At 44.4% G+C, this 27,930-nt stretch overlaps 1 protein-coding gene across 4 annotated transcripts in view; it reads left to right on the forward strand.

Moving 5' to 3' along the window:
- The window catches only part of myo16 (myosin XVI), an 878,535-nt gene that overhangs the window by 598,134 nt on the left and 252,471 nt on the right, over positions 1-27,930 (forward strand). For all 4 annotated transcript variants that reach the window (XM_068034136.1, XM_068034135.1, XM_068034137.1 and 1 more), the window contains one exon: positions 25,609-25,681. In XM_068034136.1, the coding sequence (XP_067890237.1) occupies positions 25,609-25,681 (73 nt within the window). The remainder of the gene's footprint in view (positions 1-25,608; positions 25,682-27,930) is intronic.

Here is a 27,930-nt window from a genome sequence, read left to right on the forward strand (position 1 = left end):
ATGTGATTGAGGGATGGGCAGGACTGGCAGCTCAATGTTCTGGGGTATCGATCTTTCCGGCGTGACAGAGGTGGAGGTAAGAGAGGTGGGGGAGTTGCACTATTGGTTAGGGAGGACATCATGGCAGTACTTAGAGAGGATATCACGGGGGGAATGTCGAGCGAGGCCATATGAGTAGAACTTAGAAATAAGAAAGGGGTGATCACTTTGATGGGATTATACTATAGGCCCCCCAGTAGTCAGAGGGAAGTGGAGGAGCATATATGTAGGGAAATCACAGATAGGTGTCGGAATTATAGGGTCGTAATAGTAGGTGATTTTAACTTCCCTAATATTGACTGGGACTGCCTTAGTGCGAAGGGATCAGATGGGGAAGAATTTGTTAAATGTGTCCAGGATAGTTTTCTGAAGCAGTATGTGGATGGCCTTACTAGAGAAGGGGCCACACTCGACCTCCTCTTAGGAAATGAGGATGGGCAGGTGGTTGATGGGGGAGCACTTTGGGACCAGTGACCATAACCCTATTAGCTTCAAGATAATTATGGAAAAGGATAGCACTGGTCCTCAGGTTGAAGTCCTAAATTGGGGGAAGGCTAATTTCAACGGCATCAGACAGGAACTCTCAAAAGTTGAATGGGAGAGGCTGTTTACAGGTAAAGGGACGTCTGGCAAGTGGGAGGCTTTTAAAAGTGAGATAGGAAGAGTTCAGGGCCGGCATGTTCCTGTTAGATGGAAGGGCAAGGCTGGCAAGTTTAGGGAACCTTGGTTGACGAGGGATATTGAGGGTCTGGTCAGGACAAAGAAGGAGGCATATGTCAGGTATAGGCAGCTGGGATCGAGCGAGTCCCTCGAGGCGTATAGGGGATGTAGGTCTTCACTTAAGAAGGAAATTAGGAGGGCGAAAAGGGGCCAGAGATTTCCCCGGCAGATAAGATAAAGGTGAATCCTAAAAGATTCTATAAGTATATTAAAAGTAAAAGGGTAGCTAGGGAGAGAGTATGTCCCCTTAAGGATCAGTGTGGCAATCTATGTGTGGAGCCACGGGAAATGGGTGAGGTCTGAAATGAATATTTCTCATCCGTATTTACCGTGGAGAAGGTCATGGAAGCTAGTGAGTTCAAAGGAGGGAACAGCGATATCCTGGAGCATATCAACATTACAAAGGAGGAGGTGTTGGAGGCTTTGAAGCGCATTAAGGTGGATAAATCCCTCGGGCGTGACCAGGTGTATCCTAGGATGCTATGGGAAGCAAGGGAGGAGATTGCTGGGGCCCTGGCAGAGATTTTTGTATCATCGTTAGCCACGGGTGAGGTACCAGAAGACTGGAGGATAGCTAATGTTGTGCCTTTATTTAAGAAGGGCAGCAGGGATAAGCCAGGGAACTACAGGCTGGTGAGCCTTACATCAGTGGTGGGAAAGTTATTGGAAGGGATTCTGAGAGACAGGATTTATATGCATTTGGAAAGGCATGGTCTGATTAGGGATAGTCAGCATGGCTTTGTGCGTGGGAAATCATGTCTCACGAATTTGATTCAGTTTTTCGAGGAGGTGACCAAGAGGATTGAAGAGGGCAGGGCGATGGACGTTGTCTACATGGACTTTAGCAAGGCCTTTGACAAGGTCCCGCATAGTGGGCTGGTCAAGAAGGTTTGAACACATGGGATCCAGGGTGAGCTAACAAATTGGATACAAAATTGGCTTGGTGACAGGAGGCAGAGGGTGGTAGTGGAGGGTTGTTTTTCAGATTGGAGGCCGGTGACCAGTGGTGTGCCACAGGGATCGGTGCTGGGTCCTCTGTTGTTTGTCATATATATTAATGGCTTGGATGTGAATGTAGGGGGCATGATTAGCAAGTTTGCAGATGACACCAAAATTAGTGGTATAGTAGACAGTGAAGAAGGTTGTCTAAGGCTACAACAGGATATAGATCAACTGAGAAAGTGAGCAAGGGATTCGCAAATGGAATTTAATGCAGAAAAGTGTGAAGTGATGCATTTTGGGAAGTTAAACCAGGGCAGGACCTATACAGTGAATGGCAGGGCCCTGGGGAGTGTTCTTGAGCAGAGAAACCTTGGGGTGCAAGTACATAGTTCCCTGAAAGTGGTAACACAGGTAGTGAAGAAGCCATATGGCATGCTTGCCTTTATCGGCCGAGACATTGAGTACAAGAGTTGGGACGTCATGTTACAGTTGTACATCATGTTGGTTAGGCCACATTTGGAGTACTGCGTGCAGTTCTGGTTGCTGCACTACAGGAAAGATGTGATTAAGCAAGAGAGGGTGCAGAAAAGATTCACAAGGATGTTGCCTGGTTTGGAGGGCTTGAGTTATAAAGAGAGATAAAGGCTGGGTCTGTTTTCCCTGGAACGAAGGAGGCTGAGAGGGGACATGATAGAGGTATATAAAATTATAAGAGGCATAGATAGGGTAGATAGCCAGCGCCTGTTTCCCATGGTAGGGATAACTAAAACTAGAGGGCATAGATTTAAGGTGAGAGGGAGGAGGTTTAAAGGGGATCAAAGGGGTAAATTTTTCACACAAAGAATAGTGGGTATCTGGAATGAGCTGCCTGAGGAGGTAGTGGAGGCAGGAACAGTAGCGACATTTAAGAGGCATCTGGACAGGTACTTGAATGAGCAAGGGATAGAGGGATATGGAATTAATGCAGGCAGGTGGGATTAGTATAGATAGGCATTATGGTTGGCATGGACGTGGTGGGCCGAAGGGCCTGTTTCTATGCTGTACGACTCTATGTTGCATTCTGGGAGATGTCTGTCAGATTGATACTGGTGCATTTCGGAACTTTTAAGCTGCTACCTGATTGAACTTCTATATCAAAAGGGTAGATAATGCAACCTTCCATACCATAGCAGAAATAAGACCCACATGATAGGGGAAGACCTGTGGAAGGAAACTTTGCTGCACAAATTTCCAGTCAAGAATAGGCGGGTCTGAAAATCCACAGACTTTCCTGCTATAAGCAGCATCCATGAATTCGGCTGGTACTGAGATATGCCAGGCCACGGCACAAGCTGAGAGTATGTGCAGAACTGTGTCTGCCCCAAACATTATCCAATGTATCTGAAGGGTTGTGGTTGGAGGGAGGGGACTCTGAAGCTGGGGGTTTCCTTTGGCCCAGCTTGTGATTCATCAGGCAACCATCACACCAGGAGAAACAAGTTTTACTGACCTCTTGGTCAATGAACATGGAGCCCGCCTATGGGTTCTGCACTGGAATCTTTCAAATATTTTCTTGGACTACCTGTTTCTTTTTTTGGGTCCCTTACAGAGAGTTTTACTGGGTTACAAATTGTAACGATCTATACCTGTGGCACTAGCAACCTCCACAGTGAATTTTCAGAGCCGCATTTTCTGCCTTCCCCAGTAGCAGAATCCCTGCCACAACTGACAGGAATCAGCCAGAAAATTGGGAAAGACCAGCAAGATCGGTGCGGCGATTAATGGCGAGGGCATCCCTGCACTTACGTTGGGATCAGATATTTGGATCCTGTAACTCTTGAAAGTATTTTTTATTATTTTGCTGTAAATTATTAATACTCTATGGAAGAAATATTATTTCTTGCATTCTGCTCTTGGGCTGCATTTTAAAAGGCAGCCGCAAAAAGTTTTGCGGCCTGCAGCTATGGAGCGCATGTCGCAGAGCCGCCATTTTTAAAGGGCATGTAGCCCTAAATCACAAGTGAAATTTTTAAAGAGCCAATTATTGTACATTGAATAAAAATGAATAGAAAAGTCTTTCCATGCCCTCTCCCACCACCCCTCCCTCCCATGGCATTACACATCATTCCTGCCCTTTCTCCCCTTGGAATGCCTACTGTGGCGATATGAGTTTTCCCTTCCCCCCCCACCAAAGTTCAGAACCTTTGTTCTTTATCCCTTCCCATCAATCTGAAGTGTTTTAACTCTGCTCCCCCCTTCCCGCACAGAGGAAATCACCTCTTCCCCCCTTCCCACAGGTGTTGCGCCTCGTTTCCCCGAATGGGGATTCAAAGGCGCGGCATTGCTGGCTGTCGGAATGAAGATCTCAAACTGCTGGCAGAATCACAGCAGACTGCATATTAATTAAAGGTAAGTACTCATTTGCATATTATAATGTGGGTCCCGTTGCCGAGTGGCGGGGCAGCCGCTACGAGGCCTCGCCGCCGCTGCCGAGATCGGGATGGGGTCGGCCGGTGTCGGGATCGGTGTCGGGCCTCCTCCCTTGCTATCTTCATTCCCCCGCCCCCGCCACCATTCCCGGCGTCGGAGAGCTTTTAAAATCCAGCCCCTTATGTTACTAACAAACCAAAATGGTGCATGGAAGCAATATTTTGAAGGATTTTCTTGTTCAGATTTGCTCTGTTTTCTAGTTGTTTATGTCTTGCTGCTTGATGGTTCCTCATTGGCATTTTTCAGAGTTGCTTAGTCAAATTTGTGGCAAACACATTACTCAGTTATTTGTTTTTTTTATAATATGACACTTGAGTTATTCGGCTTTGAAGTATGATTCTTTGTAAGTGTGACAGAAACTTTCTGCCTGACAATGCAAACTAGTGAAAGACTTTTAATTATGCATACATTTACCGAGCAAATCTTCTCATTGTTTTGTCAAAAATGGTGGGGTAGAAATTGTGGGCATGAAATGGATGCAACAAAAGCCAGCTTCAAGGACTAACGACACTTGAAAGAGAACCAGTGCCGCCAAGAAAACTGATTAGCTGGCCATTCATCTCATTTGCTACTTATGGGACCTTGCTGTGCACAAATTGGCTGCTGTATTTTCTTACATGACAAGAGTGATTGTACTTCAAAAGTAATTAATTGGTTGTGAAGCATATTGGGATGTCCAAAGCAAAAGACAAAGCAGTATATGAATGCCAGATATTTCTTTCAATAACTTGATAGAATATGACTGTAGGGATCAACTACTAGAGTGAGAATCTTTAGGAAAGAAAGAACTTGCATTTATGTAGTGTGTTTCATGACCTTGGGATGTCTCAAAGTGATTTGCTGCCAACGAGGTACTTTTTGATGTGTAATTACTGTTGTAATATATGGAAGCGCAACAGCTAAACTGCACACAATTGTGCAAGATACCACAAACAGCAATGAGACAAATGACCAGTTAACGTGTTTTAATAATGTTAGATGATAGATAATTATTATGCAGGACATAAGTAGAGCTGCCCAATTCTTCACAGAGTCCCATGGCATCTTTTACATCCACCTGAAAGGGCAGATTGGGTCACATTGAGAGATAGAGAAGCAGAGAAATTTAAAGAGGGAATTACAGAGTGTAGGGCCTAGACAGCTGGAAGCACAGCCGCCAATGATGGAATGATTAAAATCATGGATTGCTCAAGTGGCCAGAATTGGAGAAACACAGAGTTCTCGGAGAGTAATACGGTTGGAGGAGGTCTCAGACACAGGGAGGGGCGAGGCTATGGAGAGACTTGAAAACAAGAATGAGAATACTAAACTTGAGGTGTTACTGGACTGGGAGTCAATGTAGGTCAGCGAGTACAGGGGTAATGGGTGAATGGGACTTGGCAAGAGTTCAGATATGCACAGCAGACATTTGGAGGAACTCAGGTTTACGGAGGGTGGAAGATGGGAGGCTGGCTAGGAGTGCATTGAAATAGTCAAGTCTAGAAGTAACCAAAGCGTGAAAGAGTGTTTCAGCAACAGTTCATCGAAGGCCAGGACAGAGACGCCCTCCGTGAACATGATCTCCCCCCACTCGCCCTAACTTACTTTGCGGTCCCTGCCAATGTCATGACCTTAATCCGACAAGCAGCATCGGAATGTCTATTTGGCATTTTGCAGCTCATCTGCCACATTTAAGTGAGATTGCACCTTCAAAGTCGCAGGGATTACTTCATCACCAGAACAGACAGCCGACCAACGTGCTCAGCTGGTGGGTCGCCCAAAAGTCAAAATCGATCCCCTTATTTTTTCACTTGTGTGAGAAAGCTGTTTACTTCAAATATATTCCTTTCATACACAATCGTAATAGTGGTTCTCTGTTCTAAACTTATACTTCAATTTGTTGGTCAGACAAGAATAAAAAATTAGCATTACTATACTATTGTACCTACTCCTCAGGAACTTTTATAAATCTATTTTTTTCATTCAGTTGCAGGATTCCTGCTGCAATTGCCCTGGTGATTCCAATTCATACCAGTCAGTTACCTTCATCAGGTTTTATTTTATTTCCCGTCAGAAGGGAGGGGAAAAATGTGCCAGGGTTCCTGATCCCTGTAGTGCAGCGATATTCATCAGTGATGCTCAAATGCGAATACAAGCCATTTCGACTATGTCCTGAAGGCTGAAAGGTTCCTGTGAAACCACATCCCAAAAGGAGGCGATCATTGACAAAGGAAATTCCATGAAAAATCATTTACAAAATGTTACTTTACTGCGGACTGCCACAGAATGAAAGCATCATGACTGCTGTTAGGATAGCAGGCATTCATATGCATGATGTGCTGAACACGGTCACACACCAACTGCACAACCCTTTGCAGTTGCGGTGCATCTCAGCATTTAGATGCAGTGCCCACAAAGCCACAGCTGTGCAGTCGATGGCACCCTGCACCATGTGCTGCAGGTCAAGGGGGATATTAACTAAAGCACCCATGACTGGGAGCAAATGTTCTGCCCAGAAATCTTGAATCAAAACTCAGGCCTTCTTCAAACGCAGCACCACTCCCTGTCAACTCCACCAACTTTAAACAACTCTGCAAATCACCAAGTATTTCTACACACTCAGGCAAAGCCAGTAGAAATTAATCAGAAACTAACCTGTGAGTGGCTGATGATCACATTAAATAGCTGGTGAGCACACATTCAGCTGTGTGTGTTTAAGAGACCATTAGCTGAAGCAGCAAAGTTAAAGATAGCAGCATGATGTCAAAACAGGGTTACACATTGATTGACATCACAAACTTTCTACTCTGCATACATCCAGCGCATGCTCCTCATGCCCATGCTACTGACCTACCCAAAACGGCAGCATGTTCAAAGTGTGTATGTGTGGCATGGCATCATTTTGGAACCAAAATGGCACGCATAGCACCAAAACTACGAGCGCTATGGAGCCAAATTTTGTACCCTGCATCAAATTGGCATTGCAAATATTGAAAATAAAACTTTCCAATGGCTTTTTGAGTCCTTGCATCTATGGAGCTTCCTTTACAAATAGCCAAAAATTTCAGTAGGCAGGCCTTTGGTGACCAAGCATTGGGAAATTCAAATAAAATTTCAGCCACTGGTTGCCCCATTTTCTGCAGTAAATCCCCTTCATCTCCCTCTCTCTCTTGAGTTATCTTTCCAATCTTTGGGACAAACTTGCAAGGCATTGGGCAGTTTAATTTGGCAGGGAATAGTGGCTCTCCCTTGGGTGCTCAAGGCCCGCTGAGTGTGATTCTCATGCAGACCTGTGAATGCAGACCAGCAATCCTGCCTGAAGATACGAACATAAAAACATAAGAGCAGGAGTAGGCAGCATACAGCCCCTTAAACCTATGATTCGATAAGATCATGGCTGATCTTTGGCTTCAATTCCACTTTCCTGCCCGATCACTATATCCCTTGACTCCCCTAGATTGCAAAATCTGTCTAATTCAGCTTTGAATATACTCAATGACTGAGCATCCAGAGCTTCTGGGGCAGAAAATTCCAAAGATTCACAACCCTGAGTGAATAAATTCCTCCTCTTCTCAGACTTCAATGATAGACTTCCTACCCTGAGACAATGCCCCTGGTTCTAGACTCTCTCACAGATGAAAACAACCTCTCAGCATCTGCCCTATCAAACCAACTCATAATCTTGTATGTTTCAATGAGGTCACCTCTCATTCTTCCAAACTCCAGGGAGTATAGACGCAATTTACTCAGCCTCTCATCATAGTAAGACCCTCTCATCCCAGGAATCAATCTAGTGAACTTTCACTGCACCACTCCAAGTCAAGTATATCCTTCCTTAGATAAGGAAATCGAAACTGCGCACAGTATTCCAGGAGTAGTCTCACAAAAGCTCAAAAGCAAGACTTTATTACTGTTCCACTCCACTCCCCGTGCAATAAAGCCCAACATGCTATTTGCGTTCCTAATTGCCTGCTGTACCTACATGCTAACTTTCTGTGTTTCTTGTATGAGAACACCCAAATCTCTCTGAACATCAACATTTAAAAGTTTCTCACTATTTCAAAAATATTTGGTGCTTCTATTCTTACTACCAAAGTGAATAACCTCACATTTCCCACATTATACTCCATCTGCCAACTTATTGCCTGATCACTTAACCTGTATTTATCCCTTTGTAGTACCTTTGTATCCTCCTCGCAGCTTACTGTGCCACCTGAACACAAGAAATAGGAGCAGGAGTAGACCATATGGCCCATCGAGCCTGCTCCGCCATTCAATACTGTTTCATCTTTAAGTTGTTTCTGGTTCCCAGATGTTAGAAAGAATCATACTTTAAACCTGGAAAAAGCTGGAGTCAGTCTTGTTTATTTCAGCACGATGCTTTGTTCTGTAGAACCTGATTCAACTGGTTCTCCTGTTACAAATAATATGACTCCCCAGTGCAGCCGTGAATGTAGCCCCCCCACTGGAACACTTACGCATAACAACTAGTTCCTAGCTAATTAGTTCCTAACACTTTACAGATAGTATAACAATATATACATATATAATATCCCTCTTTCTTTAAAACATCATGTCCCTATATCAATATAACTGTCAATATAAATAAAGAAGATTATTATCCAACTTGTGGAAATAATCTGAACCCCTTTTAAGAATCTTTTATAGCGTGTATTCTTTTTTATATATTATTCATGGTATCGCTTGGGTGGTAAGATGTTGTGCCTTCATCATGTAGATTTGGCATTTGTTGCTCTCAGTGGTGAGTTGGCACGCTGTACAGGCGATGTTGTGTCACTTGCTGGTGATGTTGTTAATGCTGTCTCGCTGGATAGTGATGTTTCCGGTGTAGTTGATAGTTTTTTCTGTTGTTCCAGCTCCAGTGTAGGTCGAATATGGATTCTGTTCCTTCTCATTTGGTTACCGGTTTCGGTCTCAATCATATATGACCTCGGAGTCTCAGCTTCACTAACAACTTTTGCTGGGCTCCAGGTTTTCATGATTGGATCCTGTACGTGTACAGTTTGTCCCTTCAACAGCTCGGGTAGGGATTTAGCATATTTGTCGAAGTGTTGCTCTCCTGTTATCGGTGCTTCAGTGAGTTGTTGTCTCACTTCCTCCTGGTCACTTGTAGGATGTATTTTGCTTGGCAGAGTTGTCTTATATTTTCTTCCATTTAACAGCTCTGCAGGTGATTTCATGTCAGCCTTGAGAGGTGTGGATCAGAGTGACAATAAGGCCAGGCTTGGGTCTTTCATCATCTCTTGCCATTTCACAAGTGTTCTTTTGAGCATCTGGACGTGTCTTTCTATAAATCTGTGTCCCCGTGGGTAGTGTGGTGATGAGGTGATGGTGTTGAACACATACTGGTCAGCGAATTCCTTAAATTCTCTGGATGTAAATTGGGTGCCATTGTCACATATTAACCTTTCAGGAATCCCTTGCTCAGCGAACAGAACTCGTACTGCTGAGATTATTGTTGTGGCTCTCAAGTCTTTCATCTTCCGGATAAAAGGGAATTTTGAGTAGTAGTCTGCGACTATAAGATACCACTCTTGATTATGTGTGAATAAATCGACTCCTACAGTATGCCATGGTCTGGGTGGTACTTCAGTAACTATCATCTCCTCTTTCTGTTGTGATTTTCTGTACTTCTGGCATACATTGCATGTAGACACCATATTTTCGCTATCTTTCTATGTGCCTATCCAGTACACAGCTGATTTGGCTCTGAGCTTACACTTCTCCATTCCCACATGGCCTTTGTGTATCTTTTGGAGAAGTTCTTCCTGCATTGTTTTGGGTATGATTATTCTGGATCCGGCCAGCATCTTCTAGTGAGCTGTCATCTCTGATAGACCAGTACTGCTGTATTGCTGGCTGTGTGTGCTGTATCCTATCAGGCCATCCCTGGATCACTTGCTGAGATAGCATGTGTAACTCCTCATCTTTGCTGGTCTCATCTCTAATTTGACTCAGTTTCGGTGGTGTTACGTTCACTAGGTGATGAATCTTTATGCCTAGATCTTTCAAAAATGTTGTCTGGGTTTCTGCTGTCCTCTTCACTTAGGTCCCAGCTGTTAAATAAATTTAATCCTTTATCTCCAGCCCACAGAAGAATACAGCTTACCCTCTCCACTTCACTAGTGCCTTTTAGGAAACAACTGAATGCCAAATTGTACTTTTGTTTAAACTTCTCAAATGCCTCTATGAGATCATCAACTCCCCAATTCATTATGGGCTGTAGCAATGCATTCATTCCTGTCTCGGCTGACATTTCAATCTTTTTTTTAGAGTTTTCGCACGGGTCACTATGTTTTTCTGTCTCTCTCTCGCACTAATTTGGGTTACTTTTCTCAATCTGATGCTTTTAATAATGTTGTAGGTTTGCTCACAGACACTCCCTGCCACCATGTTTCATCTTTATGTTGTTTCTGGTTCCCAGACGTTGGAAAGAATCACACTTTAAACCTGGAAAAGGCTGGAGTCAGTCTTGTTTATTTCAGCATGATGCTTTTGCTATAGAACCTGATTCAACTGGTTCTCCTGTGACATATAACACGACTCCCCAGTGCAGCCGTGAATGTGGCCCCTCACTGGAACACTTACACATAACAACTAGTTCCTAACACTTTACAGATAGTATAACAATATATACATATATAACAAATACGATCATGGCTGATATTGGTCTTGAACTCCACTTTCCTGCCCGTTCCCTTTTACCCCTTGATTTCCTGTGAAACCAAAAATCATTCTATCCCAGCCTTAAATGTTTTCAATGATGGGACATCCACAAGCCTCTGGGGTAGAGAATTTCAAAGATTCATAACCCTTTGAGTGTAGTAATTTCTCCTCATCTCAGTCCTGAATGATTGGCCCCTTATCTTGAGTCCTCGTGTTCTATATTCCCTGACCAGCGGAAACAATCTCTCAGCTTCTACCCTTCAAAATCTCAATTAGATCGCCTCTCATTCTTCTAAACTCTAGAGAATATAGGCCCAATTTACACAGCCTCTCATCATAGGACAACCCCCTCATCCCAGGGATCAATTTAGTAAATCTTTGCTGCACTGCCTGCAGTGCAAGTATATCCTTTCTTAAATGTGGAGGCCAAAACTGCACACAGTATTCCAGGTGCGGTCTCACCAAAGCCCTGTACAATTTTATTCAGACTTCTTTATTCCTGTACTCCAATCCCCTTGCAATAAAGGCCAACATGCCATTTGCCTTCGAATAACCTGCTGCATCGGCATGTTAGCTTTGTGCATTCCTTGTATGAGTACCCCCAAGCCTCTCTGAATAACAACACTTACTAGTTTCACACCTTTTAAAAAATATTCTGCTTTTCTATTTTTATAACGAAAGTGAACAACTTCACACTTCGTGTCATTATACTCCGTTTGCCATCTTGTTGCCCACTCACTTAACCTGTCTATATCTCTTTGCAGCCTCTCTGTGTCCTCCCCGCAGCTTACCTTTCCACCCACATTTGTATCACCAGCAAACTTAGATACATTACTCTCTGTCTCTTCATCCAAGTCATTAATACAGAGTGTAAATAGCTGACGCCCCAGTACTGATCCTTACAGCACCCCACTAGTTACAGTCTGTCAGTTTGAAAATACCCCATTTACCCCTTATTGAGACAGGCAGTTGGGGTGGGAGGGTGGGGAGTGCTGCTTGCAAACGCAAATTGGGGTCCTGTGGCAGGCATAGGACACCATTTGCAATTTTCAAGTAGAAATAGATGGAACATGGTGCCCACATTCTGCCCTTTTGCACCAGCAGTGATTGGCCTAACCAACGACAGTCACTGGCACCATTGCCCACTATTGCACATTTACAGGTAGTGTTCCGGTTAACCCTGGTAGCACATTTCCAGGCTTTGGAATCAGGATTTCAAGCAGATAGGCCACCTTATCACGCATGTGATAAATTTAGGTAAAAAATAGGATTGATAAGGTTGCAAGCAAACTAAAAATATCTTTTGCTGCAAATGGTAAGGTAGGCTGTCTAGTCTCATTAATCCACATTGATAGGTTTATTAACAGAACTGAACATTAAAGCCAGGATCTTATGAATCCCGCGTATTCACAACAGCAGAACCGGAAGTCGGCACAACTTCCGTTTCCGCCATGTTTCCCGTTTTCCATGCAATTTCGTCTGTAAATGAAGCATGCGGCGACAGGCGCAGGGAACACATGAGATTCAGCAGTGGGGATAGCCTTTCATTAGTGGAACCCACCATCACTTGGCCAAGCATCATGATCATCACAGCTATAAAGCATTTCTGTACTTGCAGCCTCAAGCATCAGAAGCCTTCCTGTCATGTAGGTATCTGAATAGGAGCCTGAAATCAAGCTTGAAATCAACGCAAAATGTTTTGCTTCCCTTACTTTTTGTAATCCAGCACCAAAGTCAGATCATGTACTTTATCTCTGCAGTCCCACTGAAGAAGGTGTCAGGCAGCAGGCAGCAGGCAGCATCCTGCCTCAGGGTTCAGTGAGGCCTCCTTGCAGGTTCTCCTTCAGGCTGTCAGGGAAAGGCGGGAGGTCCTCTTCCCTGCAGATGGAGTGGAAGACCCTCCCACTTGACCAAGGCGGCCTGCATGGAGGTAACAGAGGAGGTCTCAAACTGTGGGGTGATGCGCAGAACCTGGGCACAGTGTCGCAAATGCAACAACAACTTTCTCAGATCAGCAAGAGTAAATGATCTTGGCAAAGCTGCTCCACTGTTTGTCACCCTGGCCCTGTCTCTTTAAGAAAGAGGGCAAACAAGGCATGCATTGGATTGTGTGAGAAGCCTTAGTGAAATGCAATAAATGATTTTGCGCCAAGTTCATGACTGGCATTGTTGATGTGCTCAGATTTTTCGTGTGAAAGCCAGTCCTGAATGATTGATGTCGATGTATATTTACAATCCCATTTGTACTGTCTCCTGCAGGACAAATGCACACACAATCAGAACGAGCAAGCAGGACAGGAGGAGGAGTACCAGACATAAGAGTGCTGACACCAGCAGAAGAGAAGGCTGCCCAAATAACGAGAGAGGAGGGAGGCAGGGCCATATCAGATGGTGAGGCAGGATCCTCAAGGCATAAGGATGGTCATCTTCTTTCTTGCAGACATGTGTGCACACTCACTGAAAGTGTCTGAACTCATGCAAAGCTGATACTTAATGTACCTGTGTTTGTGTCTCCACCGCACACGCCCGCACTTGTGTCTTGGAATGCTGCGAGGCCCAAGACTGCTTCTCTGGGGAGGGAGAGGGAGACACTGGTGCACCCTCACCTGCCTGTTCTTCCTCCTGTGCCAGCGCAGATACATCCAAACAGTCCATGGGGGGGTTTAGATTAGCATCTGGGTCACAATCTGGTGGTCACGACAAAGGACACATCCCAGCAGCTGAGGTAGCATGTACCAGCCGGGACCCCTGACAATCAGAGGACATCTGAGGACCAGGTCCCTGCTCAGCCTCATGCTCATGATGATCCGCTGTTTGTTGCTATGAGAAGTCTGTTGGATGTGCAGCAAAGCCATGTGGAACATATGTCGGAGATGCCCGAGGTCATGCGTGGCTATGCATGTGCCGTGGATGAGTCCATGCAAGCCATGACGTCTGCCATGTCCCAGGCATTTGAGTGTGTATGGCTTCCTCAGTCGAGAGTCTGGCGAGCTCCGTGACGAGTCTGGTTGACACTCCAGCCATATGAAATCTGACCTGCACTCCATCGCTGTTGCCGTGGTGCTCCATGCAGCAGAGTCTAAGCGAGAGGGAGACGAGGAACCTGGACCTCCCTCCAGGTGCTCCTTCCCCTCAGGGAGACAGGCAGGTGATATTATGCACCCAGATGGAGGAGGAACGCATGCCAGCTGCTCCGGGGCCTTCCTCTCAGGACACCCCAAGGGTAAGCGGCATCATGTTCTCCCCCCTGACATTGACCCCCTTATTTCCAGCAGGTAAACACATAGGGGATTCTCACACACCATTGCTGCAGACCCCCAGTAGAATAGAGCCATCAAGGCCTCGTTCCTCCAGAAAACGCTTGTCATGGTCCTTCACAGCAACGGGCAGCGCACTGAACAGACTGCCTCAGCCTCAGCTGCTAATGTTGGGGTAGCACCTAGATGCAGTGGGAGAAGGAGAAAAAGGAAACAATTTTGAGCATGAAGGTGGCACGGCTGATGTACATATTGTGTAACTAGTAATTAATTTTCAATACATCTTTATTTAATTTAACATATGATCCACTGTCGTAAATCTCTTGCTTGGTTTCAAATGAAAACAAAGATGTTCTTGGAGTCCTATGGCAGGAGCGCATCGATGTTTGCAAAGCATTTCAGAATATTTCCAGTGTCCATTTCTCATTGAAATTTGAGCCTTCACTCTTCAATGATGGCTGTTTTTCTATAGATGATTATTCACTTTTCCACTACTGTCTTGCCTTACTTTTGTGTCTCTGTGGTCATAACTTAACGTTGGTTGCAGTGGTGTATTGTCACATCCATTGTAGCCCATATATGATTTCAACTGCCAAACACATAAAAGTGCAGCAACGCTTCATTAAGATTGCAGCAATGAACAGGCAAAAGTGAATTTCTGTGGGGAATTATTGTTTCTTATCCCAATGTTCCTTGAGTCAGTGGCTTATTGTTGGCTGAAATGTGCATAAATGCGGTTCTACTTGATGTCCCTTGCACGTCTCTCCATGGCCCTCATATCGATGACGGAATTGTTGGGACTCCTCCTCATGATGCCTGAGTGCCAGAAACAGAGGCAGAACAGGAAGTTGAAGATGCTGTGGATGATACTGTCGAGAAACGGCCTCATCGAAGATGGGCACTGGCATGTCATTACATCCTCAGGACAAGAACAAATTGCCTTCAAATTTCAGAGAGGCAATGCCAGCGATGCCTAAGGATGTCACGTAAAATGGTCACAGAAATTTATAGGATCCTGCAGCATGACTTGCAGCTGCTTGGTTTCGGTGGGAATCCCATGCCAGTTGCCATCAAGGTGACTGCTGCACTCATTTTTTTTGCGAGCAGATCTTTTCATGGATCCACGGGCGACATATGTGGCATCTCGCAGTCTGCGACCCACAGGTGCATCAAAGAGGTGAGCGTGAAATTTAGGGCAAGTCTCTTCACTGTTGTATGATCACTTTAAGATCTCAGTATGCTAATGTGCTAAGTACCAGGATATAGTCATGTGACTACAAGCCAAGGTCACTCTGCCTCTGGAACACCCAGATGAAGGTTCTGTAAATACTTTGCTCTGTACTGTACATACGAACATACGAATTAGGAGCAGGAGTAGGCCACTCAGCCCTTCGAGCCTGCTCCGCCATTCAATAGGTTCATGGCTGAACCGATTACTCCACATTACCACCTACCCCATGAACCTTCTACCCCCTTGCTTATCAAGAATCTATCTACCTCTGCCTTAAAAATATTCAACGACTCTGCTTCCTCTGCCTTTTGAGGAAGAGAATTCCAAAGACTCATGACCCTCTGAGAGAAAAACATTTCTCCTCATTTCTGTCTTAAATGGGCAACCCCTTATTTTTAAATAGTGACCCCTAGTTCTAGATTCTTCCGCAAGGGGAAACATCCTTTCCATAGCCACCATGTCAAGACCCCTCAGGATCTTATATGTTTCAATCAAGTCACCTCTTACTCTTCTAAATTCCAGCAGATACAAGCTGACCCTGTCCAATCTTTTCTCATAAGACAGCTCGCCCATTGCAGGTATTAGTCTAGTAAACCTTCTCTGTACCACCTCCAATGCATTTACATCCTTCCTTAAATAAGGAGACCAGTACTGTACAGAGTACTCCAGATGCAGTCTCACCAGTGCCCTCTATATCTGAAGCATAACCTCCCTACTTTTGTATTCAATTCCCCTCAAGATAAATGATAACATTCTATTAGCTACATATTAGTTTAGCTGGTTCAATGAAGAGAGCAGGAGGGCATACCAGGAGCAGTATCAGGCATACCTCAAAATGAGGTGTCAACCTGGTGAAGTTACAACACAGGACTATCTGCGTGCCAAACTGTGTAAGCAGCATGCGATAAACAGAGCTAAGCGATCCCATAACCAACGGATAAGATTAAGCTCTGCAGTCCTGCCACATCCAGCCGTGAATGGTGGTGGACAATTAGACAACTAACTGGAGGAGGTGGCTCCACAAATATCCCCATCCTCAATGATGGGGGAGCCTAGCACATCAGTGCAAAAGATAAGGCTGAAGCATTTGCAACAATCTTCAGCCAGAAGTGCCTAGTTGATGATCCATCTCGGCCTCCTCCTGAAGTCCCCAGCATCACAGATGCCAGACTACAGCCAATTCGATTCATTCCACGTGATATCAAGAAATGACTGAAGGCACTGGCTACTGCAAAAGCTATGGGCCCTGATAATATTCCGGCAATAGTACTGAAGACCTGTGCTCCAGAACTTGCCGCGCCCCTAGCCAAGCTGTTCCAGTACAACTACAACATTGGCATCTATGCTGCAATGTGGAAAATTGCCCAAGTATGTCCTGTACACAAAAAGCAGGACTAGTCCAACCCGGCCAATTACTGCCCCATCAGCCTACTCTCAATCATCAGTAAAGTGATGGAAGGTGTCATCAACAGTGCCATCAAGCAGCACTTGCTTAGCAATAACATACTCAGTGACGCTCAGTTTGGGTTCCGCCAAGGCCACTCAGCTCCAGACCTCATTACAGCCTTGGTTCAAACATGGACAAAAGAGCTGAACTCAAGAGGTGAGGTGAGAGTGACTGCCCTTGACATCAAGGCAGCATTTGACCGAGTATGGCATCAAGGAGCCCTAGCAAAACTGAGGCCAATGGGAATCAGGGGGAAAATCCTCTGCTGGTTGGAGTCCTACCGAGTGCAAAGGATGATGGTTCTGGTTGTTGTAGGTCAGTCATCTGAGCTCCAGGACATCACTGCAGAAGTTCCTCAGGGTAGTGTCCTAGGCCCAACCATCTTCAGCTGCTTCATCAATGACCTTCCTTCAATCATGAGGTCAGAAGTGGGGAAGTTCACTGATGATTGCACAATGTTCAGCACCATTCGTGACTCCTCAGATACTGGAGCAGTCCGTGTAGAAATGCAGCAAGACCTGGACAATATCCAGGCTTGGGCTGAGAAGTGGCAAGTGATATTCACGCCACACAAGTGCCAGGCAATGACCATCTCCAACAAGAGAGAATCTAACCATCTCCCCTTGACATTCAACAGCATTACCATCGCTGAATCCCCCACTATCAACATCCAAGGGGCTACCTTTGACCAGAAACTGAACTGGTGTAGCCATATAAATACTGTGGCTACAAGAGCAGGTCAGAGGCTAGGGATCCTGAGGCAAGTAACTCACCTCCTGACTCCCCAAAGCCTGTCCACCTTCTACAAGGCACAAGTCAGGAGTGTGATGGAATACTTACCTGGATGGGTGCAGCTCCAACAACACTCAAGAAGCTCGGCACCATCCAGGACAAAGCAGCCCGCTTGATTGGCACCCCATCTACAAACATTCACTCCCTCCACCACGGACGCACAGTGGCAGCAGTGTGTACCATCTACAAGATGCACTGCAGCAATGCACCAAGGCTCCTTAGACAGCACCTTCTAAACCCGCGACCTCTACCAACAAGAAGGACAAGGGCAGCAAATGCATGGGAGCACTACCACCTGCAAATTCCCCTCCAAGTCACACACCATCCTGACTTGGAACTATATTGCCGTTCCTTCACTGTCGCTGGGTCAAAATCCTGGAACTCCCTTCCTAACAGCACTGTGGGTATACCTACCCAAAATGGACTGCAGCGGTTCAAGAAGGCAGCTCACCACCACCTTCTCAAGGGCAATTAGGGAAGGGCAATAAATGCAGGCCTGGCCAGCGATGCCCACATCCCATGAATGAATGAAAAAATAAATAAAAAAATAAACCCATTAGAGGGTTCAGCAAACTGGACTCCATGCGTCTTATTTATGTTGCATCAGATAACATAAAGAGCTCATTACACCCACCTCCCAACCTTCTGCAACCTTCCAGCCTGAACCCATCACCTTTGACCCACCCAATGGTTCCATTACCCTTCCCTCCATACCCATTGAGCCTCTCCCCATTACCATTCACAGTGTAAACATCAATTTATTCATGTCACCCCTTCCTCTATTCTTACTCCCATTACTATTGTTACTATCGACATGATGACTCTTACCCTTGATCCTCCTCACATCGACCTGACCACTGTTGCCGAGTTCCATTCCCTTCATATGAAGTTGTCGAATACCCACCCATTATTTTTGGCGTACTCCCTGCAGAATCCAATTGCCCCCATTGACTGTGACCGTTCACTGTGCTAGCCAGTACCTACAATTTGCCACACAGCTCTCCGACGTTGACAGCACTCATCTCTCCATTTAGACCCTTGCCAAATATCTTCACACAGTACTGATCGAATCCACCCACCACCCCAATTGCCGAAAACATGCAGCTTCACCATCATCATCAATCATTCAACAACCTGGTCCTCCACTCCACCCTCCACTGCTCCTTCATGCACCCAATCAACCCCACCCTTTCCTACCCAAGTACCCTGCCCTGCTCCTTCATGTAGCATCCCCCAACATGCCTTTGCTGCCATCCCCTGAGAAGATTCGCCCTTGCTGGTGCCGAGCCAAGACGGAAACATCCATTCCAATGTGAGCCATGAGGCAAATATCCATTCCAATACTGGAGTTAATTTTGTGGATGAGTTAAAGAGAGAACAGCACAGAGCTGAGACTCAACTGTACAAATCCGACTGCTACACACTACACTAAAACAATCATGAACTGTTTGGCATGGGAATAACGCTCGCTGTTCAATTAATCTGGAAGTTGGGACTGAATTGTAACTATGTGTAGGGTAATGAGTATCCATTTTATTTAAATGAATGCAAAGCTGCAATCTGCCATCGTGCTGGGGAACCTCAGAACACCGCAAACCCGCCACCGACTTAATTCTTTAACATATCCCACCGTTGGGAATCCAAAATAAGCACCTCCTGCCAAATTATATCACCCCGCATACCGCCAAATCTGCTCTTGCACAGCCCATTAAATTTCACTTTAAGTCTCACTTACTCTCAATCCAGCCAATTCCTTAAAATTGGTTATGTTGAAGCTGAGTGAACACTGCTTATTGATGATTTAAACTCACCTGTTCATTGGCTACTGCCAGAAATAGAAAGTATGCTGATGGTTTTTGTTTTGCCAACTTCAATCAGTAACTGCTTCATATTACTGGATTTTAAGGACACTTTCCTTTGAGTGAAGCTCTCTTTATTGGGCTGCATTATAGATTTGAATAAGAACTGTATTTTCTTCCCCCTCAGGATCTCTGACCTTGCACAAGTATTGGAGTAAATTTAATGATGTCATGCTCCTGGACGCAGAGATTCGCATGCTGGGGAAAGATTTAGTGAACTTGGTCACAAAGGCTAACTCCCAATTTGCAGCCACATAATTTCCCATCCCATTCATCAGTATTGGCTTTCACGCACAAATTTCTAATATATAGACCTGTTCCATGAATCAGTGATGGGAGTACTAAGTTTAGCCGTAGCAGGAACTTGATGGCATTGGCTTTGGCTGTGAATGAAGTTCAACATTAGAACTTGGAAAATAAATATTAAGCACAGCTTTAGAAGGGGATTGGGGATGGGGGTGAGTGGGTGGTGGTGGTGGGGATGGGGGGGGGGGGTTTAAAACCACTGGAAGACTAATTTAAGTCTGCAAAAATATGATCCCACCTGATATTTTGATACTGGTTGTGGAGTAAAACAGCCCACACTGCCCCACCATCTGCTGGCTGAAGAGAAGAGATCATCTGCAGAAAACTAGCCAAACACAATCTAATAATAACTTTAGATGGTTGCTCACATGCAACATTATCCTTAAACATCTGAACAAAGTGTCATCTTTAACATGAACAGTTTTCATTTGTCAAATAAATAAATATGGTAGGTGTCACTTCTGGTGAAGACATTACTGTGCATTTTGCAGCAATATCTCTATCATTCAATTTTTCTGAAGTATTTTGGCAGATATGGCACCCCATTAAGGAGAATCATGAAGAGGCAAAATATTGTATGTACAAGTTGTTGTCAAGGCCAACTCATAGTTTACTTTTGGGAACAAATAACAGAAGTAAAATCAAAATGCAGTCCCAAAATAGACTGTCTAATAATAAATTGTCTACATGTTGTTGGAAGGGGAGGAACAATTCCATAAGGTGAAAAGTTTGGATGGCAAAGCTCTACACTGCTTACCGCTATAATCTGTGTTTCCTGTCCCCCGCCCATTTTGGGACTGCCTCTGGCTACTCCTCCTCTACTTACCACATGCAAATAATGGTGAGGGCACGGTTATGGCCTGGATCCCTGCAGGGTGTTCCTAGTGTCTGTCTGTGTTACCACTTTTTTCCTCAATAGAGGGAGTGGGCACCTCTGTCCGATGTGGCCTGCACTTATTTTGCTTTGTAGGTCTCAGTCTCTGCCTCAGTCTACCAGACAACTGCTTCTCTCATCTTCAGGTACACCCTCCGCATTAACTAACCCGACATCTGTTCGACTGCTGCAACAGTGGTCCTGGCTATGCGAATCCTGCCATATATACCTGATAAATTGGGTCTGAATTACAATGATGCTGAACGGCCCTGTGATGCCTCTTCCAGCCCCCACAGAGATCCAGAAAAGGATTTCAACACAAAATTGCAAAGAGTCCACTTGAATAATTAGTTATTGCTAAATACAGTACTGGGGTATACGATTCCACTACCCAAATTCCTTTCTGCTTCACCTTTATTTCTACCCAACTCATAATATAATGATCCAGAATTTTTCTGCTGCTTTATTTGTACATTTCATTTTTCTGTGTTGAATTTCATCCACCGCTAATTTGTCTATTTGTGGATTTTATCTGTTTATGCTCATGGTTGTTTCCTGTTTCCACCAACTTGACAACCTTTACACCACCAAACCTCTGTCCCTCCCATGTAGTATCATGGAATTTTGACAAATTTGCACTTGGCTACTGAATCCAGTGAGGACTGGTAAGGGTCTCAAGTACTGATCCTTGGGTACTCCACTCATCTTACTATCACTCCCCTCTCAAGCATTAATTTCCTTCTTTTTTCCAGCAATCTTCCACTCGCATCTTAACTTCCCATTTTAGTTTCAGTAGCAGCTTTTCATAAGGAATTTTATCAAAGGGTCATTGGACTGCTAACCGGGGCATGTCACATTCCTTTTCTGTGTCCACTTAGAGCAGAATATTTTATGGCTGATTAGCTTGGTCATATTAGTGAGAGGAGTGCAAGCCTGTGCCAGAAATCAGGCGAGGAATTCGGCACCCCTACCCCTCCTTTGTCGGGTCCCACCTAATTAGTTCATAGCATGATCTTCCAGCCAGCCTAACGGGCTCTCGGAAGAATGCCATTACTGCTGCCTGATTTGCCTGGTATTTGTATGACTAAAGCCAATGCAACCACTCCTGATTCCCCCTGACAGAAACCCTGTAAATCCTGGACAATGCAAAAGGAACAGAGACCTGTAATACAAGGTTTTGGCTCTTTTTCCTCTGCCTTGCATCCACCAACTGAGTATTCCTGGGCACTGAACATAGGAAATGCAGCCCTATACATTCTACTGTAATTTGATCTACAAACTGTCTCCCCCATTGGGATGGTACTGACAGTGACAATCAGATGACTTCAGCTCATTCCAAGCCACTGTTTTATGATTGCCTTTACGAGTGATGTCCCTTTAAGATCCTAGTATGCTAATGAGCTAAGTATCAGGATGTAGTCATGTGACTCCAAGCCGGAGTCACTCTGCAATCGTAACACCCAGAGTAAGGTTCTGTAAATAGTTTGCTCTGTACTGTACATAAGAGTTTAGCTGTAATAAATCTGTTTGAGATCTTCAACCAACTGGACTCCACGCATCACATTTATATTGCATCAGATAACATAAAGAACACATTGCAGCTACCGCAGGAATGTTGTTAATGTCAGTCAAGCTACAGGTGTCACAAGCAGGTCAATCTTGTTTGCCATGGCAAAACCTTCATTATTTTCCCTACAGAAAGCCAGCAGCAGAAGGAGGCATTGTTCCTCCATTTGAAGAAAAAAACAGACTGGAAGGAAGAAAAAGACTGCTGCCTTTCAGCTCTGGCTCTTGGCACTATTGTGACAGGCAGGAACAGCAGGTATTCAAAGGCACACCAAGATGTATCAGCTACCAGGATTGGTACTGAGCATTCTAGAAGCACTTTGAAGCAACACTACATATTCCTGGACAGATTAAGACCTGTATTACAGTACAGCCCTCTCAGAATCTCCAAGATTATCATTGCATGCTGTTCAACAGAAAGGGTGAGCCATGGATTAGGTGAAGGAGGGTTAGTCTCACATTCTACCAAGGGTAGAGCAGCACCTTGCCAATGATCCAGAAGATAGTCTTGCTCAAATGGGAAGAGATCTTCACTTAAGTGCACCAATAGCCCTGTCCAGATGAAAACAATGCTGTAGACTAATGCATTTTTGCCAATTATTATCGTCTGCACCAACACAGCTGTCATAGATTCCAATTTTTGGATCAGTTTTTCTGGTACCGCAGAAGAAAACTAGACACAGTTGAAATAGAATTAAATCAAATTCAATACTATAAAATTGAGGGCTGTATCAGTTTTGTGCTCCCCTTTGCTAATTTGTGTCTTCCAGCTCTTAACCAAGTTTTTCTTCTAGATATTGGCCCCTGTAGCAGGAGTAAGTGAGTTGCCAGTCTGGTAAATTTCAGAGAGATCCTCTTGCACCTTAAATGTTGTCATGCTGGTCCACAACCAATGAAAGACCTGTTGAATTGTGTGAGGGTTAGGATAGATTTGTACAATGTTGCAAACCTTATTTTGAGCCCTTGGTCTGCAGGCCGAGGGGAAAAAAAACAACAAAAACTCTTTCAATAAGTATTTGGGCAGGACTATTCCTTCACTATTCCCAAAGGCAGGACCACTTGGAGAGGTTCAGCCCCCTGGTGCTATCAAAGAAGAATAAAATTGGGTGGGGTATAAATCAGGCATGCGACCACAAACACAACCCATTCCGCTGAGTGATTTAAGATTGGGGTAAATGTGTTTACTCATATGAATGGTGTTGAAGTAGCTCATGTACTGTGTTCATTTCTGGTTGCTGAGACCAAAGAGAGGAGAGAGGAGAGTAAAGAGCCACAGACTAATCCATGGTGTTAGGGGTCTGCTTTATGTGGAAAGACTGGTTAAATATTGGCTTCTCAGCGTTGCAAGGAGGTATTTCAGCGGTGATTTTATAAAAGTATGTAGATAGTTAAGGGTATGAAAAAGGTAAAACTGGAATATCACTTTAAATTAATTTGTGACAGCAGGACAAGGAACCGCAGGTTCAAACTAGTAAAAGGCAAATATAGAAAATCAGGAAGTTCTTCTTTACACAGAGCGTGATCATGTGTGGAATAGATTTCTGGTTAGAGTAATGGAGGCAAAAACTCCAGAATCATTTAAGAAACAACTGAAAGCTACAATGGGTACTCCATTAGTAGGGTCTTTCTGGATCAAGCAATTCAGCTGGGTTGAATAGCCTCCCTTATTTGTAACTCTGATGATCATTTTCAACAGTGACCAGTTTTTAATGATATAGTGCCCCAGCTAACAAGGACTCCAATTATCATTCTGGTGCCCATAGACCCTGTGCCCGTTTTGCACAGCAGCTGGTACAATACTCCCATACTCTGCACTGCATAGTAGTAAAAAACTAGGTTTGTGCTCACAATTCCTCAACATTCCATTCATGCTAGCATCGGATAATTATTGATCAAAGGCCAAGCGGTTAGCAACAGGGAAAGAGGTTAGCCACCTTGGGGTGAACACCTCCTCGCCCCAAGTTACAAAGAACCATTGACGAAGTGAAGGACAAAGTCAACTACCCACCCTATCAGATAGGGTAGTAGATGGTGCAGTATGCCACAAAAAAAGAACAAAAAATACTTGTTTTTTAAATGACACTGAAGAGCTCTTTTCAACATCACAAACAACAGGAAAATCCTTGGCATAACAACTGGCCCTAAAAGCCCCTAAAGCTCAATTGGGTTGAGTCCCATGAGCAAACTCTCTATATTAGCTGTTGCTTGAGGCATCAAATTAATTAGAATTACCCTGTCATTCACAAACAATGCAGTGACTTCATAGAGAACACCTACTCCACTTTTAATAAGGCAAGGAAAGAGAAGTCACTTTTGTGGGATGCTGCCAAAATAATTATGCCCTATGTCATCCCATTAAGAACACCCTGGAGTCCTAACCATAATGGATTTTAGTCATTATCTCAGCAAAATGAAATTTAATGTAGAGAAGTGTGAAGTGATTCATTTTGGTAGGAAGAATGAAAAGAGACAATATAAAATAAAGGGTGCAATTCTAAAAGGGGTGTAGGAGCAGAGGGACCTGGGTGTATATGTGCATAAAACATTGAAGGTGGCAGGACAGGTTGAAAATGCAGTTAGCAGAGCATACAACATCCTAGGCTTCATTAATAGGAATATGGTGTACAAAAGCAAGGAAGTTATGTTAAACTTGTATAGAACATTGGTTCAGCCTCAACAGGAGTACTGTGCTCCGCTCTGGGCACAACACTTTAGGAAAGATGTGAAGGCATTGGAGAGGGTGCAGAAAAGGTTGACGAAAATGGTGCCAGGGATGAGGAACTTCAGTTACATGGATAGATTGGAGAAGTTGGGACTGTTATCTTTGGAGAAGAGAAGGTTGAGACGAGATTTGATAGAGGTATTCAAAATCATGAGAGGTATGGACAGAGTAGATAGGGAAAAACTGTTTCCATTGGCGGAAGGATCGAGAACAAAAGGACACAGATTTAAGCTAATGGATCAAAGAAGCAATAGTTACATGAGAAAAAACTTTTTCATGCTGCAAATGGTACAATCTGTAATGCACTGCCTGAGAGTGTGGTGGAGGTAGGTTCAATTGAGGCATTCAAGAGGGAATTGGATTGTTATCTGAAAATGAAGAATGTGCAGGGCTATGGGGAGAAGGTTGGGGAGTGGCACTAGAAAACCTACTGGTTCAGAGAGCCAGTGCAGACGCAACATGCTGAATGGCCTCCTTTTGTTCTGTAACAATTCTGTTATTCTGTGATAGCAAGGATTTGTTTTTTTTAATTGCATAAACATAGCTCACAGTTGTCTTTGCCAACATGACAGAAAACTTTCATATTTATTTTTTGTTTTCTTTTTAAATCACCTCAGCCAAATGCACGAGGTATACACTACTGTTTCTATCAACATCAGCATCATTTAATTTGCAATAAATAGATGGTGCCTTCATGTATCACCTCTTCTGTTCACAGGAATTCGGTTCTTGAAATTGGGATATTGGACATCTTTGGTTTTGAAGAATTCCAGAAGAATGGCTACGAACAGGTGGGGATTCCTAATGAATGGAGTGAGAACAGCATGCATACAGCTCCCAGAGTTATGGCCATTGAATGAGCACTCAGCAGTGCATCTGATGTATGTCCTGCAGTTTTACTATGATAGAAGACGTGCTTTTAGCATAAATCATCACAGTAAAGAGGCAAAACAGCCATCGATACAGTAATCTAGAGTTAAGAGTATTTGTGCATAAATATGAGCATAAAGTTCATTTCAGTGTGTGGCGAAGGGGCTAATTACTTCAATTAATATTTAAATGGCTATGAATATGTGTATTTTCCAATATATTTCTTGGTTGTCAGTAGTGCAGCTGCTTTAGAAGATTAATTAATCCCATCTTCCTGGTTAGTGACTGGTGCCTATGGGTTGTCAGTTAAATATTTTTCAAAATGTTACATTGTGCTTCATATAAAAATACAATCTATGTAAAAAAAAATTCCATTAAACTATAATGCAGAAGAACACCAGACAGAGCAAAGGGCAGGAGAGGCTACAGAGGAAGAGTGGGAGAGAGCAAGCCATGAAGGGAATTGTAGACAAGAATTTTCAAGTCAATACCCTGGGGTACAGAGAACTTAGTGCAGACAAGGGTAAGAAGTAAACTGGATTAGTGTAGGATAATGTGCAGACATGCAAGATTCAGGATGAGTTGGAGTTTGTGAAGAATGAAGCTGAGGGAGTTATCAAGGAGGATATTGGAGAAGTTGGGCTTGGAGGTGACCTGCATGGTTTTCACATTGATGGGTGTGATTAGGGATGGAAACATGTGATGATACAATGGTGGCAGTAGGCAGTCTTGACAATGCAGTGGAGATTTAAAACTAGGGGTCAAACAAGACATGAGGTTACACATTGTCACAGTTTTGTTAAAGTGAACAGCAAGAAAGGAGAAAAGAAGAGTGGGCTTAAACTTATTGGGTGCAAATTTCATATAAATAACACTGCTTTAAACAGCACTACAAAGGTGTACCAGGCTTTCCCAGGGCATACTGCGCCATTGGGTTCGACTTGTGCAGCCTGTGCAGGGTCCTTGGAGGATATGGGTGCATGCAGGTGCATCCCCTTTGTGCACCAGAACACGTTGAATTGGTGCTAGCCTGACGTCACACAGCCCAAGCGTCTGATGTGATGCCAGGATCCCAAGTTTGGACAAACCAGGTCCTGGCAAAGCCTGCATTGTTCAGTATGAGAAAAGAAGACCACTATCAGATCAACGATGAATGGCAGAGCAGGTTCAAAGTGCCAAATGGCCTACTCCTATGTTCCTAAGTGTGAAGCAGCAAGCTGGGCCCTGCAATAGCTTTATAAAGGACCAGGCACCCTGATTGCAGGTAAATTAAATTATTGGAACTTCTTTTATTGCTATGTGTCTGAAAGTACTCCTGAGAGTTTTTAGAGTTGTCTCATTCCCACAGGGATGGCAGAGGAGTAGGTGACCTGGGCACACAAAGACTGCAACAGATATGGGAGCAGTCGTGCCAGTACCTCTGGGTCTGCAACATGACAGAGAGTTGGAGCAGAAGCTAAGGAGAGGGCAAGCTCTGCCCTATGCCATCTTTCAAATTGGAGCTGGACTTCCCTATGCTCCTTGACAGTGACAGGAGGTTGTCTCGTAGGTCAACCAATGAACCCAATACCTCAGTATGCATGACCATTCAGCACTCTCTTGTATGCCACAACATCAAGGTCCTCGTCTGAGTCCTCTGCAGCAGTGCTTGTCTGCCATCTCACCCCACCCCACCACCAACCCCCCTTACCCCCCCTCTGGTAAGCTGGCAAACTATCACTTCTCATTCCTCTTGGCCTGTCTACAGCCTTTTGCACCATTGACCACAACACTCTCCTACAACACCACACCTCCATTATCCAGCTGGGTGGAACTATCCTTGCCTGATTCCATTCTTATCCATCTGGTCATCTGGTGAGGTGAGAGTGACTGCCCTTGACACCTAGGCAGCATTTGACCGACTATGGCATCAAGGAGCCCTAACAAAACTGAGGTCAATGGGAATCAGGGGAAAAACCCTCCGCTGGCTGGAGTCATACCTAGCGCAAAGGAAGATGGTTGTGGTTGTTGGAGGTCAATCATCTGAGCTCCAGGACATCACTGCAGAAGTTCCTCAGGATAGTGTCCTGGGCCCAACCATCTTCAGCTGCTTCATCAATGACCTTCCTTCAATCAGAAGTTAGAAGTGGGGATCAAAAACAAGAAATGCTGGATTCACTCAGCAGGTCTG

This window comes from Heterodontus francisci, chromosome 6 (assembly GCF_036365525.1).
Source record: "Heterodontus francisci isolate sHetFra1 chromosome 6, sHetFra1.hap1, whole genome shotgun sequence".
In the NCBI taxonomy this organism is placed as follows: domain Eukaryota; kingdom Metazoa; phylum Chordata; class Chondrichthyes; order Heterodontiformes; family Heterodontidae; genus Heterodontus; species Heterodontus francisci.